This window comes from Pecten maximus, chromosome 10 (genome assembly GCF_902652985.1).
Source record: "Pecten maximus chromosome 10, xPecMax1.1, whole genome shotgun sequence".
Classification (NCBI taxonomy): Eukaryota; Metazoa; Mollusca; class Bivalvia; order Pectinida; family Pectinidae; genus Pecten; species Pecten maximus.
The window spans coordinates 14,465,483-14,481,699 of NC_047024.1; the positions used below are offsets into that span (position 1 = coordinate 14,465,483).

General features: G+C 36.0%; 1 protein-coding gene across 2 annotated transcripts in view; it reads left to right on the forward strand.

Moving 5' to 3' along the window:
- LOC117335820 (alpha-1,6-mannosyl-glycoprotein 4-beta-N-acetylglucosaminyltransferase-like) overlaps window positions 1-14,828 on the forward strand; it is an 88,958-nt gene extending 74,130 nt beyond the window's left edge. For both annotated transcript variants that reach the window (XM_033896031.1, XM_033896030.1), the window contains exons 3-5: window positions 408-463; window positions 3,071-3,188; window positions 10,535-14,828. In XM_033896031.1, the coding sequence (XP_033751922.1) occupies window positions 408-463; window positions 3,071-3,188; window positions 10,535-11,706 (1,346 nt within the window). In that variant the 3' untranslated portion in view covers window positions 11,707-14,828. The remainder of the gene's footprint in view (window positions 1-407; window positions 464-3,070; window positions 3,189-10,534) is intronic.
- The last annotated feature ends 1,389 nt before the right edge of the window (window positions 14,829-16,217 follow it).

Consider the following 16,217-nt stretch of genomic DNA (forward strand, 5'->3'; position numbering starts at 1 on the left):
AAAACAAACATAAAATTACATATATAAATTCTGTATATTAAAATTAGACTATATTGTCCTACGTCATACCCTTTAGAATCGTGACGTTGACTTACACCTATTTCTCCTTGTTATCATTATTACTAGACCGTCATAGCACACGTACAGGATGTTTAATTAAATTGTATATGACATTGGAATGTAAGGATAAGAAGAGATAATTCCAATTGTATTCTGATACTAGGGACAATATCGTATTAATTGTTCTAACTAACTGTAAAATAGTTTTTTTTGTTTTCTATATAATGATACAGAATTCAGAATCGATTGCATGCACCCATGTTATCAGATTGACAGTGGACACAGCTAGGTCAATTCCATTGTGTATTGCTATTTACATATGAATCTTTTTTGTCATTTATCTACAGAAAAGTCCTTGGGACTTGGCATCACCAGAGTCTGGAACAGAAAGACAACTTTGGAGGTTTGTATTGAAGTTTATATTCATATGATAGTTTTAATGTTCATATTATCAGAATTTGGACAACGTAGTAAGTTTCATAACAGTTTACGTTTTATGCCACAAGAAATATCTTTAAAAAGAGATAAACGGCATAGTTTTAATGCTGGTAGTTATAATGTAAAATTACTGGTGAAATAAATTAACGAAATAATGCGTATCAGCACGGCTAATACAATTATATCATTTTCAACCATTTTTGGTGATAATAAAACTGCGTTTGAATCAGTAATATAATTTTATGAATGTGTCATTTAAAAACATACATCCACTTATTCAGCTTGCATTCAATCCTAACTTTGTTTCGTTTTTAACTGCATATCTGCATTTTACATCACATACTTGATCTTGACCAGTAACGCCACCTGTCGCATCATATCCGGGGCCAAAAGAATATTATATGGCTATGCCGAAAAACTGATATAATTTTTGCAAATTCGTTTTGTTTATCAGTTATCCAGCCAAAGCGTAACAGTCGACCTCGAGGTCACATATATATATAGATATCTTAACACAATGTTGACGCCCATCTGTATCCCCAAATGTCAATGAGTGTCTAATGAATACAAGGTCAAATTCGTCATAACCAGGCTCACCGGTTCATCTGCGTTTTACGTTGTAGATGAGAGACACTTAGGACAAAAAAAGTACCAGTCAATTCGTATGGTGGGAGTAAGAACTTTTGAAAATTCGCACGTACGTAGAAGTAGCAAGAAGGTTGTGGCAATCTTGCAAATCACGTTCGATAGATGCACATACGCCACACGAGTAGTAGGGAACGCTCGGTGGAAGGGCGACACCCGTCGTTATTTTGCGTCTTCCTTACTTTCAACGCTCGTGTGGACGCAGTTGCTGACCTGCCTCCTTTATTAAGTGTTTTGAACATCCATGATCCTTCCGTCTGAAGCACGACACACTTACGTTTTTCGTAATGTTCAACATTCATCGTACGCGTTTACGGTTGTGCGCGTGCTCGAAATTTAGCAACAAGGCCGTGCAAGACCAATAATTTCCTTAACATTTCGTAATACTATTTTGAGTGGACGTACGGCTGATTGTGACCGAGTCTTTAGAATGTTTTTAATAACAACTTCACACGTTTGTTTTTGTCGTTAAGCGTGTAGAATGCGACCTTATGATTAAAAAGCTGACGATCGATTAGTTTTATTCTTATTTTATATTCGCAAAGATATCCACAACAGTTCATCTCTTTGAACCCCTATCACACTCAGTCACGATCCCATTGCGTACAACTATCTCATCGAACAGTTAGAACTTGTACAAGAACGCGATAGACACTGATAAAGACGTGGTATGGTTTTCATGGACATAGAGGGCATGTACGAACTTTGAACACGTAGAAAAAAGAGTAGTGAGGACGTGGTGGAGTCAGGACGCAGTAAGACCATAATAAGGACTAGTAACGACGACATTGACATAAATATCTAGTGATGACGTAAGCAAAACCTAATGAGGACTTCATCAGCGGACAGACGGAACAGATTACAATTGCATTCTCAGTGCGTTGTCATGACGATTTTGCTACGCCAATGCAGTTCTCAATACGGCCTCTCTACGCTCGTACAATGAAAATGATTCGACCTTGCAATGTTGTTGAAGACTGCATTATGTTTTCAATACGTTCAAGCGGTGATTATTTCGTTTATGACAGGCTCTCACCAGTCTACTTCCTCTTTGCCACGTTCAGAGAATCGGTCATTGAATACCGGATTTAAATCAAAATCTCTGTCACTTTAGATCACAACACAATATCAATTAGTTCTTCTGCACCTTGTTCTAATTCAAGGACATCAGGTTATAGTTGATGCTCAGACTCAGACTCAGATGCCGATAAGAAAAAGGAATAGAACGAAACCTAGATTTTGCTTGGTTCGCTCTTGACTTTTTGTTGAAAACGACAGTAATTTGGCCATTATGATCGACTATTGTTGACATTGAAAGCGAGTTAGGCATTACTCATTATAAATGCGTAGAAAGATCTTTTTGGCCATAGAAAAAACGTAGTAAGAATGAGTGGGCGTGGAGCACGCATGATCTTGGACGAAGAAAGAAACTAGTGGACACGTGTTGGACGCAGTTAGACCCTTGTATGGACGTAAGGAGGACGGGATATGGATATAAAACCTGCATAATTGTCCATTTTGACCAGGTTCTCAGTCCCCGCTGCGATTTTTTTTTTTTTTTTTTTTTTATTTATTTTTATTTTTTTAGAACGTTGTGCGGTTTTCGTGGTCTAAGTCTGAGTGTGATGTATGTTTTAGAAATAAAAACAAAATTATTCATTAAATGTATGTATTGCTTTCAAGACATTCAGCAAACATGATCTGATGTATTAAATGCTTGGCGATATGAATATTATACTTTTGTGGTATAACATAAAAGGACCGGAAAGGGCGTGTGACGCGGTTACAGCGTTAGAGAAGATCGCAATGCGCCCTTATGATAGAGGGAATCTATTGGGCATCAAATGGTCTATGTATGTCCTTAAATATATGTCTTTTTCAAGGAACAGATACACTATAACTACACATGCCTTTTTCTTTTCTGCAGAGCAATGATCACAGAACCCGGCAATCCAGTTTCGATAGATTTCAAATCAATCCCTCTGTTCCCATGCGGATAAACCAGCAGGGGGCGCTGTTGTTTGGCCACTTCCGAAACTACACAAGTAAGTATGCTAGCTCGGTACTAAGCTTAAACAACAAATGAATAATCATACACTTTCACATCTATCAAACACTGCATAAACTCCATGATCAATGTGTCTCTCCGATTAAGGAATAAACTCTTAGACTATAAAACACATGCAAAACTGAAGTACACTTCAAGTCTATCTCTTCAGAATGGCCTCTATAAAATATAACGTAAAACGGAGTGTTAAATCGTATTGCTATAATGGGTTCCTGTGTTCTGTACTTAGGCGTGTCGTGTAAAGATCGTTCGCCTTTTTATATTGTGCCTTGGAAAGGAGAACGCGCTGTCGATTTGAGCGATGATGTTGTCTGTACTGTACGATATCATTGCCGCGTCTGCTGTACACACGTATATATCACAGTCAAGTTAGGCCATTCAATTTTGAGGAGAAATGTGAGAAAATGTCGATACTGTTTATTGAGGATTTCGATGCCCTTATCTATGCCTTGCAGTCGATGCTAATTCATCTGTCTGCCGTTTGGGGAGATCACTCCTGTCAACATTCTTTATTGCTCATAGAAATCACCGCATTATCACTTCCAAACATAGCCGCCCTACTTCTCTACAGCACAGCTCCAAACATAGCCGCCCTACCTCTCTACAGCACAGCTCCAAACATAGCCGCCCTACCTCTCTACAGCACAGCTCCAAACATAGCCGCCCTACCTCTCTACAAGACATCCGTTATTGGATCCATCATTCGTGAACACCATGTTTAATTACCTTATTGTGTCAAAACGTAAACACTACGTAAACACTACCAGGCCAAGCTTATGTTCCTGATGGTAGGGGCCGCGGTGGCTGAGTGTTTAAGGTGTCCCGACACTTTACCACTAGCCTTCCACCTCTGGGTTGGAGTTCGAAACCTACGTGGGGCAGTTGCCAGATACTGACCGTATGCCGGTGTTTTTTCTCCGGGTACTCCGGCTTTCCTCCACCCCTAAATCCTGGCACGTCCTTAAATGACCCTGGGTGTTAATAAGACGTTAAACAAAAAACAAACAAAATCCTGATGGTAATGATACCCGGATATGCCAGAGGTAATAAGTGCCTATTCTCAATTTGTAATTTAGTATTTTCGGTATATATGTATAAACATTTTAATCAAAACACATTTTATCGATGTCCAGAGCTTTTGTACAGCTATACACATTTTCATGGAGGGTCCCTTTTAATCATGTCCAGTATATACATACATCGAAATGGGTATCAGTTTCTCGCCGAGGGGGTTACTGACATGACGGCACTACATTCTTTGAATCAGACTATGTATCAAGTGATAATATGGATATAGACTGGACGTGACGCAATTCCATTTGTCTTGCGACAATGGCACATTGACACGTGAGGGCTAAGTCACCAGATACGGTTATATGTATTGAATATGACCAGTAATTGCTATTTGTGTGTATTTTGATGTGAAGATATCATGTGAAGGACCCTACTCCTTTTCATTTTGCTGAACACAGACACATGTTTGACTGAACTATTTATCGATTTATTAATACGTTGTCCATCAATGATATAAGGTAACATTGATCTAAAAAAACTTATGTTTCATACCGCATCAATATCAGGTATCAAAGATCTTAGAACTGATGTTTCATGCCGCATCAATATTAGGTATCAAAGATCTTAGAACTGATGTTTCATGCCGCATCAATATTAGGTAACATTCTGTTTGTTAAACATGTGTGGCTAAAGCTAATCCTTGTCCGCTGATTCGAGTGGATCATAAAACATGCTTTGTAAATACTATGGAAGCACTATAGTTGTGTTGCTTGCACAGAGACATCGATTTGTGTGTATATATTTGTCATGGCTTCAGCGAACCTTGTACGATATACAGGAACTATCTAGTAAATCTCCATTTCCCTCGCTCCTTCTACTTACACAGCTATGGTGTGTTTTGTCTTCAGTGTATGTATCGTTGTTTACAACTGTAACATGAGTATGTTGATGTTCATGCGGATAAATTTGTAACAGCAGTTTAAATTTTCACGCTCCGAATAAAACACTGGTGAATAGAACCTTTCCATTGGAATTCAGCAATAGATATATTACATGTTTGTTGATATAAAACTCGCAACCGATGTCTCGTTCTTCTAGGAATTGTCAGTGATTGATCAAAAGTATGGAAACAAGCGGGGGATTTAATGTGAACATGCCTGTCTATCACCACAGTTGTTACTATATGTGTGTATCACCAGACAAATGCTCACTATATTACAATGATAAATCTATGTTCTCTTGATAAGGGTCGTCTTCTAAAAACCTTAATTGTGACGTCAAAAACATGTTCCTCGTCTGAAATTTTTGTTTAAAACGTGACGTCATGTAAAACTTCAAATATACTGTGTTACTATAATTACTAGTCCCTAGTGAAAATGAGACGGTTTTAATCAAATTTGAGTGACTTTTCATATATTTTTTAACTTCAGGCGTTATTGAGACGACCGACTGCATATGTGTATGGGTCTCGTTTATGCGTCTGCATTTTCATTGGTTAGAGGTATTGAATTAAACGTTTATCGCCAATTTGAAAGTGTCTCCCATGTTAATTATTCTTATTTACGGTAATAGAAATTCCATATTTCCCGCCTTTAGTCAAGGTTTACATAATGTTTCTGACATGAAAGTGAATCCATCTGGTTGCCACACTTTTGATCATCATCTTCATCATCGCAGCTGTATGATGTATTTTTCTTTTTTATGATGTATTTTTTTTTTTTTTTTTTTTTACTTATTTTACATATACAGCAAAATTTCTTCTATTGGTGCTATTTATGTGTATAATTTTTAAAAACACTTTCTGCCATTTTCTAACCGCAAAGTATTATATTAAGTTATGTTATTGTCTAGAATGAGAAAAGAACTGCCTGACACGTACACACATAGATATTTGTAATATAGCTGTCATGTTTTGTCCTGGCATATCATACGGGCATGTCAAATATCGCAAGAAACGTGTGAAATGAAATAAATCTTCATATTTGGCACCGCAGTCTCTCATTGCCTCAATGTTAATTTGGGCTGTTTCAATGAGCGGATAGATGCAGTCAAGATCACATGACATGATTGTGACCCCATTGTGATCAATGTCATGAAAATGCTTTGCCATGCACTACAGACGAATCAAACACAGCAAGGATTTTGATTGGGAACAACAGCGCTACTATCATTTGGCCCTAAGTTGAATATCGGCACTGCAAAGTTTTGTACTGTGTGTCAGATTGGTTGCGAATCAATCACACAAAGGGATTTGATTTAAAGATGAAATTCTTTTAAATGAACTTAGAAAATATACCCGCTATTTACTCCCAATGTCACTCGCCAAAGGAAATGGTATTTTACACTGATGTCAATCTAATATAAAATTCAATAAACCTTTCAAATATTTTCATTGTAACTCGCCTGAACGTTGGTGACATATCGACTTATTAAACTCGTTTAATAGATTTCATATTGCATTGACACGAGTGTTAAATCGTCTATATAATACACAATGGATGCTTAGTTGTTTTAGGTATCACTGAAGCCCCGAGCAATGGTTGTATTTGCTTCGCCTGTTGACAGATTCATTGTTCCCAGTCGGTAATATCTTGTATGATTGGGTTGATTAGGCGCGTGTCACGAGGATATGGTATATGTCGTTTTCTCACCCCCACATTCCATTATGTTACAAAATTACGTTCGATTTTTATTAACAATGAATAATATATAATGTAATCAGGATAAGTGGGTATGCGATATTTCCTTTGGAGGTACGGTCATGTGCAATGGATATCGATTACATGGACTGGGTTAGTCATCTGCATGCTCGAAAATATTTTTTATCGAATTGATTAAATTAGCCGTGGAATTCTTAGACCCGATCTAAAATGCGACTTTCTGAGCTTGGAACACATTGATTCCAGTTCTACATATCACTGACCATATCCATGGGAAAAGTACATGTATTTGCTTTACACGTGTGATTGCTTACGTATTTAATGGGAGATTTGAGAGTCTCCTTAATAGGCAGAATTGTTAAAGATCGGGCCCCAAGAGATCCCCTGGGCAACGTTTAATATAGACAGAGTTCCTGATTATGATTACCGTACAGCTTTAGATGACGCCATCATGGAGGCAAAAAAAGGCAAAAGAATTCATTCTAGAGATAGTCATTCAGACAGCAATCAGAATGACTTGCTACATTGAGAGTAGCAAACAATGTAACTAATTACAGACGGATTCGTTCGCTCGTTCAGCATAGTGACGATGGCAACACATGCTGGAGAACTAGTCTGTGTTAATGCCTCGCCAATGGCAACCTTTATATTCCAGTAGAGTTTGAATTCATAGTTTGCTTACTATATATGACGATAACTTTTTATTAGAGAACCAGAATTTGATATTAACGAAACACAAGATTCGTTTACATTGTAAGGAGAGAATTGTGTTTTATTACATTATACCATGAATACATTTTTAAGTGACAAAAACAGTGTTTAAATCGGCGAATATTGGAAAAACGAATTGTTTTCTTTTCATATAGCTTGTTGGCCTAAAACGACCTTGGTTCGGTGAAATAGTTGAGTTTTTTTTCTGTTTGGGCTACCTTATATTCGAAAGTCAATAGACATTAGAACTGTATACGTACGTGGTAAATTGACTGTTTTTAACTTATGTCATTATTCCTGGAAGGAAGTAGAAAATATGGGTAATCTGTATCCTCATGGTGGTATTAGTTACAGGCTTAATGTTAATTCATATCGACACCACCTTACAGCGAGCGGAATCCTCTAAGTCTATTTTGTCAAATTTACGGTAGAAAATGTTGACAAATGTGACCACTTATGTACATTATTGACTTCTTAATTCGTGCTATCTGTATTTGGGCTACAATCAGCCTAAGGACAGTGTGCACATTTTGAAGGTGTGAACGTTTGTCAGACACACTATCAAATGTAAGCTAGCTTGCTATACATGTGATATTGCTTATGTACTACATGCTAATTGATTCTCATTTTAAACGTATATCCGCTATCTTAGGAAAGATATTGAATTATTGAACTGTATTATTTCATTATAGAACATGTTCTGTACGTTTCATGGAATACGAAAGCGGAGAAAGGTCGCAGACCAATTGTCTTCTGTCGGATCGTGTTCTGATGTATCCTCTTTAGGGGCATCGATAGGCAATGATAAGACCCGTTGTATACGGCTAAATAGGCGACTTACAATGGGTCTCATGTAGTACCGGGGCTATCCCCACATAAGAGACACTGGAGAGATCCAAATCAATGTACCGTCCTTGATTACAACGCTTGTGATGTTATCATTTCCTTCCTGGTTTCTCATTTTAACCTGTCTGCTCTTTCCCCTTTTTTGTGCCTTTATTATTTGTGTTTGTTGGATGACTGTTGAGTGTGTGTTGTGTGTTTATCCCGAGTGGCGTTAGTTGGCAGTGTGTAAATACCAGAGGATATATTGACATAACTGAATAGGAATGTTTTACAGATATCCACAATGAATTACATAATGTATATGCATCACAACCTCTGTTGAACAATTCGTTAGCATAAAATGTTTGATATCAAGGTATCTATTTACCTTTATCAAATTTATGCTATCAAAAGTATTCTAAAGCTGATTGGAACCCCCCACCCCTACCCCCCTTCCACTCCAAATTTGAAAACATTTTTAATTAGTCGTTGCACGTATTTTATTATTTTTATTTTTTTTTAACAATTAATATTCCGTTCAATCTGTCGAACTGAAAAATCTCACTATTAACTATTTTTTCCTAAAAAATAATAGGATTCGATAGGTAAATCACTCAGACAAGAAATAGGAAGGATGATTATATACGGCGTCATTGTGATTCTACTGTACAGGGTCCTTGTGATTGGTGATACATGGCGAACTACAAGGTACCAGCTCCCTCTAATAAAATATCATTCAAATCGCATTGGACATGTTATATCTATACGCCTTTAAATGTCCTTAACATGGAACTATAAATAGTTTGTGGTAAGAAGTAAATGTGGGAAGTGATCAGTTTCCATTCTTTCTGTTATTACTTTTTTTTCAAATTCAATATACTGAAAGGTTTTTGCGCCTAGATGTTCATCGGTGGACCAGTTTGTTCACTGCTTCATAAGCACGCTACAATATTTACCAGAATAATCAGTTTTTATTTTTTGAAGTCTTTTTCATTTTTTTTTTTTTTAATTCTTTTTTCAAGCGCTGATAATTTTAAGACTTTTATTTCTGTTTATATTTGTCTCTAGTATTCTTGAACAAGCGTAATATCCATGCTTAAACGTCGATAATGACATATGTTTGGTTTGGTTATCTTAAACGTCGATAATGACATATGTTTGGTTTGAGACAATAAAACGCAAATGTAAATATTTGTGAGTTACGTGAGCACTGCTGAATTACATTAACAGAAAAATAAAGTAAGATTCTTAAATACATCCCCACCTGAGCATTTAATATATGTAATATTCGCCGCTACTGAATTCACACACAACATAAATAAAACAAACCGCGAACGCAAATTAGGACTTGTCCGTGCATACGAATTTCCAAGCAACGGATAAACACACGCACAAACAATTTTAGTCATAGAACTTACAAAAATATTGCCATGACACTCGTTTCGATTAAAAACGACAAAAGAGTGGAAAGGTATATGGTATCAGCAACATTCTTAGCTCAGGATATTGAAATGATACCGAGCTAATACCGAGTTACATTCCTTAACTAAGATTTTCATAAGAACGCATTTGTTTTAGCGACAACTGTAGAGTAAATTCCTACATATCGTTTAAATGTTTTTCAGTTTCTCTTCTATATGAAATGAAAAATAATGTCATGTTTTAACACGTAGCTATTCATCATATGAGCTCAATAGTGAATCAAAGTATTATCAATAGGTTACATGTATGGGACATGTGTTTTTCAAAACTTAGTTGTTAAAACCATTGTTCTATGTATGCGAATATTCCCGTCGATACTTCGTACTTGAACTCATCTACCTTTGGCCAATGTATGTTTGTTGGTGCTGTATAAAGGTTTATATCAAACGACTTTCTTAAAAGAGTACATAGATACGGATATGTCCTAACATTGTCCGCATCGTATGTGGAAATGAATCTAAACTGTCATAGTCAAGGTTTCGTACAATTCATGATACATACACTTGTATATAAACGCCACTTACGTGACTATTAAGACCACATTAACTCTCTCCTTTATTAATCATTTTTAAACAGGTACTACTGTGAGTGATTTGATAATACACTGTACTACCTATTTTCTTTATTTCAGGTTACCTGACAATCGGTATACCGTCCGTACATAGGGATGGCGTGGACTACCTTGAGGACACACTTAACTCCCTTGTTAAGAGCACACAGGTGAAGGAGCGAAAAGAGGTTATCATTCTAATATTCCTGGCGGACCAACACCACGACGTCGTAACAAACAGGGCTAAGAAACTGTACGACAGCTACAAGGAGCATGTAGATTCCGGATTTATTCAGATAGCACACCCAGATCATCAGTACTATCCCGATTTTAGTAAACTCGACCGCAACTTTAACGATTCTGCAACGCGCGTTGCCTGGAGAAGCAAACAGAACATTGATTACGCTTATATGTTTCTTTATAGTAAAAATTTGTCACAATATTATATGCAGCTCGAGGATGACGTACTCACTGCAAAATCATATCTATCTCAGGTGAAGCGGTTCGTAAAATCTAGACCACCAAAGATAAAATGGTTTTGTATTCAATTTTCCCACTTGGGATTCATCGGTAAGATGTTTCAAGCAGCTGACTTACAGTCTATAGGGGAATTCCTTCTCATGTTTTATTCAGAGCAGCCTGGTGATTTGTTGATAAATTATATGAAACGAATAAAGACACAATTCAAGGACATTTTAATGAAGCCGTCATTGTTTCAACATCGTGGCGTCATCTCATCTCTAAAAGACAAAAAACAATTTCTAGTGGACAAAAGTTTCCGCGATAGAACGGGGAATGACAGGAAGAAGTTTTATCAGAAAAATCCACCAGCGGATATATTCACCTCAATAGAAGTATACGATAATCTAAAACCCGAGTTTGCTTACGATCTTAGTAACAAATATTTCTGGGGGCTGAGTCCAAACTTGGGCGACTATTACAGAATATCATTCCACAAACCTGTGAACATAAGTCGTGTATACGTCCATTCTGGGTATCCTAAAAACCCCAAGGATATTCTTTACAACGCTGCTTTAAAAATATCTAGGGTGAATAATTCAAGTCATGTCACACAAGAAGCTTGTGACAACAGAGAAATGTTCGGGACTTTCACCCGCACAGGAGACTTTGACACCAAAGCGCAAAACATCACGATGCCTATATACAATGTGGGATGCATTTCTATCGAGTTGACAAAGGCCCAGAAAGAATGGCTGATCATCAGGGAAATTTCGATTTTTACCGTGACATAATATGCCTTTACCGATTGACAAATGCATAATGTTCGCTTGCATTGCTTTGGTAGTAAATATATAACTATGGCCAAGTCATTTTATTGGAACTTAATTTAGTCGCATACATTGGTGTTTCATCCTGCTTACGTGGTTGAAAGTTCAATATTCAAAATGCTTTAACGCAACTGTGAAAACAAATGTTGATTATTATTTTTATTTGAAAGCAATACTTACATATCGATTCAGCGTTTTTGTTGTCTACTGTAACTGATCATTTTAAATTTTGTCTTTGGTACGACAAAGTGTTTAATTAGGGTGCGATCTAGAAACGACTAGGCCGGCCTTGGGTACATGACTTGTACGAGTTAGTAATCCAGTTTGCAAGCATCTAGAACCGACTACTAGTCACGTTTAAATTGCCCAAAAGGTGATGTGATCAATATCACTAGATATACAGAGCTCACACGTAATGGACTAAGTAGTTACACTGCTTCCAAACGCTCATCTAAGGCCTACCAAGAGTTCACCTCACGCAATATTATCGTACCTAATCAATGTGTTATACACGTGGTACCCGCCAATATCGTCGCCATATGTTGAAGTACAACTTCGGTGTTCATCTGTAGATTTGGAGTCCGCGTGTCTCAAACCGGTGGTTACCATGGTGATTGGCATATTCCTGGGATTCGATAGAAGACACCATGACCTATTCCAAACGCGGTGTATGAAGTCCTCCAGGACCAGTCTAACTCCATGAGATCTAAAGACTTACTGTGTGTTAGTGTGTCTATTCGTCTATGTTTTTTGTCTTTCCATATCAACGTTAACTTACAAAGTTGTCTTAGCATTGAAACTAACAATAATATTTGATTTTTTTAAATTGAATCTCACTCTGATATTATCTTGTAGGTCATAATCTAAAATTCGCATTGTTAATGCAAAATTTCAATTAAATATATTATTTCGCTTGTTTAGAGGAACAAGGACGTATCTCCAACATGGAGTGCTTAGATGTAAAGGGCCGGTATCTCAAATTTATCCATTTTTAGATTTTAATAAATTACAACTACGAGTGAGATTTTCTTACAGAATCTGTACATTATGTCAATTGAAATGATCTAATTCTGTTAAAATACTATGTGATTTAAAAGAATTGGATAATTTCCATTGATATCAAGTACATATTCTATAAGAAAATCTCAGTCGGAATTGTAATTTATCAAAATCTAGAAATTGACAAATTTGAGATACGGCCCTTTACTTCTAAGCACGTCATGTTGGATATACGTCCTTGTTCCTCTAAACAATCGATTTTATTTGATACGTTCATGAGTAAATGCCACTGAGAAATATTGTCGAATATTGTTGAATATGTATCCTTAGTGATGAACTTATTGTTTTAGTCTGATAATCTTACTTGGTAATTAAAGATAAGTACAGCGTTATTTGATGATGAGACTCACACATCACAATATTTTGGTATACACTCTCGTATAAAGGTGCTGTTGCAGGAATGCTCTAAAACCGCCCACGAAGTAAATCGATCCTTGTCAATAATTATTATAATTAATTAATTATTATAATAAATATATTAATAAACAATTAATAATAAGACGTATATATATTAATAATTGGGATTAATTGGGATTGTGATTGGGTCCGGTATGATATACATGTATATCATATCATATGTTAATTCACATAATATATTTCAATCAGAAATCATTCGAGATTATTTCTTTATCATCTGCGACAAATCGTCATCGTGTATTTTACTGCCAGGTCTGATGTTTTCATAGTGACATGGACGGATGACATTCGGTGCTTGACTCCGGCTACCACATAGCGCAGCCTTTGATGAACATTGGCTAACAAACTGTGTCAAATGATATTCTATTTGAATGCATATTACTTATTCTTTTCATCAAATGCAATATATTATTGTCATGTTTTATGTAAGTTCTAGCGAGTACACGTTTCAATGTATACTAGCAGTACTGGCAGAAATCACCAGATTTTGTGGGGAGTCGGTGTTAAAAGGTTACAATAAAGAAGAAAGGTAAAATTTGTGAAAAAAGGGAAATATGAAGAGGAGGTACAGCTTGAGTACATACTGACTATATCACAAAATATTTTTACTTTTATTGGTGTTAATACCATCAAGATAAAGTTTTTGAAAAAATTGGAAATATTTACTGGTACAGCTTGATAAAAACAATCTATATTATTAGTCCATAACATGAAAAATGACATCACCGTTTGTTATATCGCTTTTGACTGCCTGATTAAGGGGCTTAACAATATTGTAAGAAAAGATAGACAAAAAAGACTGTTCTCTCATTATAAACCCCTTTACTGTTCATGTAGAGAGCACTCTGCTATTTTGTGTTATAACTACATAACGAAAACAAATTTATATTCCAGTTAACTCTAAAATATTCCACCTTTGAAGCTTTTCCCACTTGCTTCTGTGACTAAAACAGATTTTGATGCATAGTTGTGTTGATATCATCATAGATCAACATTGTATTTCAGCGTGTCCTTGTAACATCTGGCGTAAGTCAAGTGTAATGGCACTATCTGATTGATGATTTTTTTTCGGTTTTTCTTTTCATGTGAAGAATAATGGTGTTAAATGTACTTTTTAGTAATACAGTGTTATCTGGTGAAATTGAAATGGAAATGACGGTTCACATTTTCTTGGTATTTTTGGTAAACGTGATATAAAATGGAAATTCAAATCCCCTTATATGATTTGGATAATTTAAAACGAAAATTGGGATTCACATTTATTTCTATATTTTGGTAAATGTGAAATGAAATGGAAATTCGCATTTCCTTGTATTGTGAATGCTACAACTGTTCTAATCTGGTCAATGTGAATCATAATGGAATAGAGCGTCACAACGCCATCGTTATAACAATACCAATCGTCATGTATTGTCTGGTAAAGGTTTAACGTAATGAAGATTTAAAAATATTATTTTGTATTTTCTGGTATACGTGAACTTGTGATATCTCGTAGAAATGAAAAATATTGGAGATTATTATTTCCCTGTATTTTCTGGTATATGTGAAGTGTCCTTACCGCTTTCTTACCCTTTATTTTTCTCACCAATAAAATGCCTTCTACTATTTTATCACAGATGTTTAGTTTTTTTATATCTTAATTGTGTATTCAGTTAACCGAACAAGATATCACATTATATTTACTCATTAAATGAAATTGAAGAGAGACGCTATTTCTTAAAATTGCAATAACCTCATGCCTTCTGTGCCTGTATTGCATAGCTAGCCAGGCAATAAAGACTCGTGATTTGATTATGACGTCACAATAAGAACAATGAAGTGACGCTATGGCGTAAACAAAATGGCTGTCTTCCCGTCAAAACTTGAACTTCATTATCCGAAATCCAGTCAGTTTTTTTTATAAAAAGAACTCAAAGAAATTTTTCGAATTTCTTGTTATGGAACCTTTGGTTACCATTTTCGGGTATGGGAAATCCATCCCCTGAAAAGGTTATTCTTGCAAAGCTAAGCACAAATAGTTCTAAAAATTCAAAATGGCGGGATTTTTAAATGCAGGTTAGGGGGAAATTGCGATAGAAAAATCCAGACATGAGAGGAAATACTTTTTCATTATCATGTAGGTATGAAGGCTACGGATGTTCTACCTTTGGGATCGCAAAATTGTGATAAAACCGCAATTTGGTCCCTCATTTAGAATATCTATTTACAAAATGTTGTTTAATGGTATGAGAATGTACTTCCAATATTCCATCAGTTTGTTCCAGTTTTTAATATTCATCGATTCATAAATAATTCTCAGTTATCTTTCTCATCAAAGGTTCCGTGGTGTTAGATCGACGTGTCATGTATAGAAATCACGATTAGGTGAGCGTGACCAGCCTTAAATAATATTGTCAATAGTGTCATACTTCATCTGCCTCATCAGTCACACCTGACTGCTTAAATAGTATCCATATATAACGACTATAGGCAAATCCCGTCACACCTGACTGCTGTAAGTAGTATCCGTATATAACGACTATAGACAATTTCCGTCACTCATGACTGCTGTAAATAGTATCCATATATAACGACTATGGGCATGCCCCGTTACACATGACTATTATCAATAACATAAATTAACCAGAATGAGGTCGCCTCGACCTCTTCATGGAAAATTCAAAGAAGGCGATCCTATTTGTTCAACCGGTTAGTTGATGAATCTGTGTATCGAGTAGATAACGCCCGAGTACCCTGACTAAATAATCAATGCGAAATTACATATCGCATGGCAACTATTGACGAAATACATGCGATCTGGGGAGACAAAAATGAACGGCCTTACAGAAATATACAATAGGAATTAAGCTTGCTGAGCGTATTCTATGTGTCACACGCTCAATGTGCCTATACAAACAGGTACCAGAAAATAGTATTTAAAAAAATAACGTATAGGGTCATTGATTTGTTTAATTTGAATAGAATCCTATTGTTAAGCTGATCAAACTTATTTACATATA